General features: G+C 38.1%; 1 protein-coding gene across 3 annotated transcripts; it reads left to right on the forward strand.

Annotated features, from left to right (window-relative positions):
* The first annotated feature begins 801 nt into the window (after positions 1-801).
* LOC139117266 (uncharacterized) lies at positions 802-5,463 on the forward strand. 3 transcript variants are annotated; one of them, XM_070680217.1, is made up of 4 exons: positions 802-1,099; positions 1,664-1,793; positions 3,080-3,172; positions 5,032-5,463. In XM_070680217.1, the coding sequence occupies exons 2-4, from the start codon at positions 1,670-1,672 to the stop codon at positions 5,286-5,288; spliced, it is 474 nt and encodes a 157-aa protein (XP_070536318.1). In that variant the 5' UTR covers positions 802-1,099; positions 1,664-1,669; the 3' UTR covers positions 5,289-5,463. The 3 variants fall into 3 exon arrangements, 2 of the variants coding, with proteins under 2 accessions (XP_070536318.1, XP_070536319.1); XR_011548488.1 differs by having other exon boundaries at positions 821-1,099; positions 1,664-1,797; XM_070680218.1 differs by lacking the exon at positions 802-1,099 and adding an exon at positions 1,108-1,264.
* The last annotated feature ends 897 nt before the right edge of the window (positions 5,464-6,360 follow it).

Consider the following 6,360-nt stretch of genomic DNA (forward strand, 5'->3'; position numbering starts at 1 on the left):
CCATGATGAGATGCAAAATGCGAATATTTGACATGCAGACTTGACATTCGTAATTACAACATGCCATGATGAGGTACAAAATGCGAAAATTTGGACATGCAGACTTGACATTCATAATTACGACATGCCATGATGAGATACAAAATGCGAATATTTGACATGCAGACGTGACATTCATAATTACGACATGCCATGATGAGGTACAAAATGCGAAAATTTGGACATGCAGACTTGACATTCATAATTACGACATGCCATGATGAGGTACAAAATGCGAAAATTTGGATATGCGGACTTGACATTCATAATTACGAAATGCCATGATGAGGTACAAAATGCGAATATTTGGATATGCGGACTTGACATTCTTACATGAAGAATGCGATAATTTGCTATGGGGACATTCAATGCGAAGTTGCATTTGATCATGCGCAATGAAGACCCGCGATGCAACATGCGGACATGCCATTATGCAATGCAAAATGCAGACATGCCATTATGCGATGAAAAATGCAGACATCCATTATGCGATGCAAAATGCAGACATGCCATTATGCGATGCAAAATGCAGACATGCCATTATGCGATGCAAAATGCAGACATGCCATTATGCGATGCGAAATGCGGACATGCCATTATGCGATGCAAAATGCAGACATGCCATTATGCGATGCGAAATGCGGACATGCCATTATGCGATGCAGAATGCCGACATGAGGAGTAGAAGCTTTGAATTAGGCTACCCTTTTTCCAGCAAGCTAGGAGGTCACCTTACATCCACAATGCATCTGTCTTTCAACTATTTGCAAACATGGCGTCGAGTTTTGAACTCCGAGCCCTGGAACTGGTACAAGTGAGGCCGATGAGCGACAAGGCAGTGCGTTGCAAGCACCTACTGCCATGGAGAAGTTGAATTTACAAAGATACGGAGTCGGTATAAAAAGGCCCGTTTCACGGATGAAAATGGCGACTACAATCACGTCCAAAAAATTTGGAAAACAATTTCCAAAGCTGAAATCTGTTGCTGGTGTTTTGCTATCGGTCGGCAGGTAGCTGTCAATCGGACCCAACGCCGAGTCGCCAAGTGGCTGAAGAGCAGGTGTTGTGCCCCTAACCTTACTTCTATACGATATTTCAGATTGTATTTCATAGTTTTATTTCGATTTAAAACAGTCGCTGGTCTTTATAAGTTTGCGACGACATTCTCTTAGTTATACAACGCCGCGCCGCCACTCGGAGACGGCAACGCGGTCCACAGCGCTAGGTAAAGTACAGTAACTACCGCAGTCATCTGAGAATTGGACGTAAAATTGGGTATACTACAGATGTTGATTATACAACAATACAGTAGAAGTGACAATTGTTTATTATTATCTTATTTACTTTCTAGTCTGCACGGATGTATATTCAGAATGGGTTCATCAGATTTTAAGACATATGATACAGATTTGCTATGGTGACTTTGATGCTGTTTTGTCAGTGGCACATGATGATCATATTCCAAAAGGATTATTAAAGAATGCCATTGAAAGTTTTTCTTTTTATAGTTGCTCTTCCAAAGAACATTATCATAATGTTTTGACTGATTAAACAGAAAGATTTTCTTTGTGTAGTGTTTTGATTGTGACAAACCACCGACATACATTTCCTCATCTTTTTGCAGATTAACATGAAAGCAGATATTTTAATCGAAAGTTTGGCAGGGAATGTTGGCAGAGATGAAGTAATAAGAAGGCTTAGACATCACCATCGTGATTCCAATCAAGTGTTTTATGATTTGTCAGCTATAAGTGGCAAGTAAGCAAAACATATACATACATATTTTTTTAGCTACTATAGACTAATAGTCTATAGAAGCTATTGGGATGGGTATCCGTCCGGCATCCATTGTCAGTCTGTATGTATGTATGTCTGTTTGTGAGGATGTCCGTCCACTCAAATATCTGGGGAACTGTAGTACTTACAGACTTGATATTTCCTGTGTTGATGAACATATGATTCTGACAAAATATCTTTTTTAGTTTTTAGCTCATATTCGGTTTTGTATATAAATACCAAAAAGAGCTTACATGATGAGTCAGTGGCGTCTGTCTGTCTGTATGTATGTATGTGGAAATGTATGTGCGGATGTATGTCCGTCACACACAAAGGCTACCATACCGCCAAAGCTACCATCTCAGTATTTGGTGTACAGGTAGATGCAGGGGTTGAGATGCGATGTTGTTCAAATGAACACGTCAGTGTCAAAAATTAGCAAATGAGGTAAGAAAAAGGGAAATTCTGCAAATGTGCAGGAGTGATGGCATGCCAGTTAAAGACAGGCTAACTCCACTGACCTTGAGTCATATCCTGTCATTGTTTATGAACTGTTACATATTAACAGACCTGCTCAAACCATAGACAAGAGAGGGGGAAGACTGTCTATGCTCAAACTAAGAGGAGCTAGCTGTTTCTGCTATGCATGTTGCTAAAGTTGACCTCCAGTACCTCAAGTTTCAGACCTTATTTACTTTTGTTATTCTTGTTTTTCTGGTTTAAATACTTCTTGTTGTTTTCCTGGGTGTACTGTGCAGAAATCATTGTCATAACATCAACGTAGAATTATCATGCACTGAACAGATAGAAGCAACATTTATTGTTGATGTTTGGTACCCAAACTGGTATATACCAATTCTGATCAAATTTGAGCGACACCATATAATTGCGGTATTTTTTAATATTGTTGAAAATATGCAAATTAGCTAAAAAAAAGTCACACAGTGCTTTCAAAACAGTCACAACAGTCATATACCCAGTATCAGCACTCACAGTACCAGCTACCAGCATCGACATGTATGTCAAAGAAAGTTTATTTTCACACTCCTCATATGATGCAAGTTTTGCAAAGATGACTACGTGGTAGACTTTACCAGTTCAAACCTCTTGTATGTGTCCAACTAAAGTTATGCTGAGTATGACACTTGGTTGAAATTGGACTCTTAGTCTCAGTAAAATGGACAGTGAGATACTGTACAACATAGAATTGAAAAATGAAGAATAATCATCAAAAACATTGACATTTGCCCATTTTATATTCCAGATGAAAACCACGATGAAGCGACAAATTCAGTTCAAGATGTGATGGGTTCTACATCCATGGCATCAACATCAACAGACCATGGACCTACAAGTGGTAAGCTAAATGATTCATTTCCCTGTACACAAAGTACAGCGTAACAGTAATAATATCTGTTATCATATACCTAGATTCACGTGCCTATATAAAGCTTCGTGAGAAAGCACCCTCACATCCATGCATTTTTTAACGTATCACGCCCCAGCCCAGTGCCCAAATTTGGATGACCGCGTTGAATTCTGCACGTCCAAATATGGGCAATCGTGTTCACTGTTGAACTATATGAACTGCTTCAATACTTGTTACAACGCGTGTTGCTATCAGGGAATGTTATATTTGTACATAAAGTCAAAGCGAGATTAGGAAAACGTCTGCTCGCTAAGATTGTATAGTGGCGACAGTGGAGTCGGGCTGGTGACATTTAATATTTCTAAAGTCAAGTGAAATCCATCGTAGGCCTATCCTAAGTGCGTGCCAAATGACACTAATTTACATCACGCATTTGTCCTTCTTTAATACACCTTGATTACAACCTGGATCTCTGTTGCTCATGTATGAAGCTTTGCGTGTTCTTCTGCAGGTAAACAAATAATGTCATTATGTAAGTAAATCAACTATGTGAAGAGGCCATTGCTTTTCTGAAAAATTGACACAAATGGCAATGAATATTTGATATCGCACAAATTTTTACCTCTGAACAAATCTTAATATTATGTTAAGTACATATTTATCATTCCATACGGTATATGATAAAACCTTTACGGCCCAGATACACGTTTTGCGGACCATAGTCACATGGCATATGGGCCCTCACACTCGAGCCCTTCCGCCGTACGACCTTGGCCTGCTAAACTTGTATCAGGGCGGTAAAGATTATTACTTAAGGTCCATGCATCCTTCAATCATCAGACAAATGAAGTTAAAGGATCCTTACCCCACTTTCTTTTAAATCTTTGGGACATACCATTCTATTTGTATGTGGTGTTAAACTTTGATAAATAATATTTGTTTTGGTGGCGACATTTTGAAACCAGCTCAGATTGTTTGTTTAACAGCAAAGATTTCTCAGTATTGATAATGTGCAGCTTTTCTGATATGCAGAGATTGCATCGCTTGCTTATGTTAGAGTAGCTCGTCAATAATTGACCATGAAATGTCATGAAATTTCTGTCTGTGTGCCTGTATATGTGTATGTATGTATGTCTGTATGTATGTGTCTGTATGTATGTATATACGTACGTACGTATGTATGTACTATCTGTCTGTCTATCTATCTGTCAGTCTGTCTGCAGTTACGCATTTAGGTATTTACCCATTTCAACAACGTATGTCTGTAAGTAAGTATGTCTGTGTGTATGTATGTATGTATGTATGTATGTATGTATGTATGTATGCATGTATCAAAACCTCAAAACCACAGCACCTGCCATCTTATTCTTCTGTGTACAGGTGGGCCCTGGGGTGGAGATTTGAATTTGGTAAAATATCAAAATGTCAATGTCAAAAATTTTGCTAATGAGTCAAAAAAAAGTAAAATCCTGCAAAGTGCTGAAGCTCCGTAACTACTGGCCAGATTTGGCTGAAACTTAGTTGTGAGTCTTATAATTTGTATTTTTTAGGCAAATTTCCCCATTTTTGGTAAAAAAAACCCATTTTATCTGAAATTGCTTGTCCACTTCTTTTGAAAGTTGGTATGAATGTTCACAGGGGTAAACCTTGGTAAGTATGTCCAATTGCAAATTGTGACAAACCATGAAATGTAATCATGTAATCGAAGTAGCCATTAACAACCGGGGCTGCGTCATCAACGATTACTTGTCACTCAGGACAGTCAATTTAGGATCATGATCAGTAGGAATAGTTTAGATCATGCAAATGTTATGTAATCAAAGTTACTTGTCTTTTTCTTTCTTCAGACACTGCAAAACACACACCTTCTGCTATGACACCCCTGGAAACACTTGAAGAATGGAGGAAAACAACTATCAGTGGGCATGCTAGACCACCAAAGATATACTACATCCAAGATGCCAAGTCACCATTTCAACAAATGTTTGGCATTTATGAGAAGAAAGTTGATCTTTTCATTCATCCATCTGTAACATTAATTTCTGGTATAAGGAAGAGGCTGCAGTGGATGTTTGGGATCCATCCAGAGAGTTCTTCCACCTGACATTTCATACACTGACAAGAAACACAGAGGAACCTTTGTATGAGGGAAAAATGGAACATCTGTTACAAGTACTAAAACAATCAGTTATAAGTCAGGAACTTTTTGAACTTGTTGGTAAAGCAATTGCACATGGATTAAAACTGATATGACACCAATGTCTTGCAATTACATGTAACACATGCATTTGCACTCTATTTTTTCATGTTTAGTTACATTGTTGCAAACTTAAATGCTGACCTTTTGTTTCATGTCACTGCTGAAGAATGCTGCTAAATTGTGCGGAAAGATTCTGTGTTATATCCCCACGGATACTGTCCAGGGGGACTTATAGTTTTGGTCGTGTGCGTGCGTGCATCCGTTCATGGAGATGTCTCAGAGACGTCTGGAGCGATTTCATTCAAACTTGGTACACGGGTTACTCCTTATGTCAGGCATATGCACATCAAATTGTTTTGCGATCTGACAAAATATGGCCGTGTGACGGTCATTTTATTGAGAAAGCGGGGACTATGTCATTGACAATGACTTTTTGAAAAAGAGCTCTATTTCTCCGACTGCACTAAATTTGATGAAACTTTGTGAAGATGTTTGTCACACAGAGCTCTGATAGCACACAGTCAGTATTGCATCAATTAATTGCTAATTTGCATATTTGATGAACTTTTGTAATTAGGGTGATATGTATAGAAATACTGCAGCAAATTTGATGAAACTTGGTATAGATCTTTAGCACACAGTGTCATATAAGTTTGCAAAGACACTTTGTGGTGTGACATTCAAATTAATTGCTTTTTTGCATATTTAATGAACTTTCCTAATTAGGGGGCTTTGTCCAGAAATACTGCATCAAATTTGATGAAACATGATACAGATGTTGATCTTCCAGTACTATAATACTGTGAGAAGTCATTAAGCAGTATCAAGTCAATTGATTGCTATGTTGCATATTTAATGAATTTTCATAATTAGTTGATATGTCTAGAAATGCTGTATCAAATTCATGTGTTCAAGATGTCGATCTGCCAGTAGGGTTATGTCATGCAAATATATGTAGAAGTATCATGTCAATTAT

Source organism: Ptychodera flava, chromosome 18, assembly GCF_041260155.1.
Source record: "Ptychodera flava strain L36383 chromosome 18, AS_Pfla_20210202, whole genome shotgun sequence".
In the NCBI taxonomy this organism is placed as follows: Eukaryota; Metazoa; Hemichordata; class Enteropneusta; family Ptychoderidae; genus Ptychodera; species Ptychodera flava.

What these genes read in the sequence shown, in the direction of transcription:
- LOC139117266 (XM_070680217.1), top strand. Translation starts at nt 1,670, where the DNA reads ATGAAAGCAGATATTTTAATCGAAAGTTTGGCAGGGAATGTTGGCAGA. An exon ending in TGATTTGTCAGCTATAAGTG is followed by an intron (nt 1,794 to 3,079) that starts GCAAGTAAGCAA and finishes TTTATATTCCAG; the next exon opens with ATGAAAACCACGATGAAGCG. An exon ending in AGACCATGGACCTACAAGTG is followed by an intron (nt 3,173 to 5,031) that starts GTAAGCTAAATG and finishes TTCTTTCTTCAG; the next exon opens with ACACTGCAAAACACACACCT.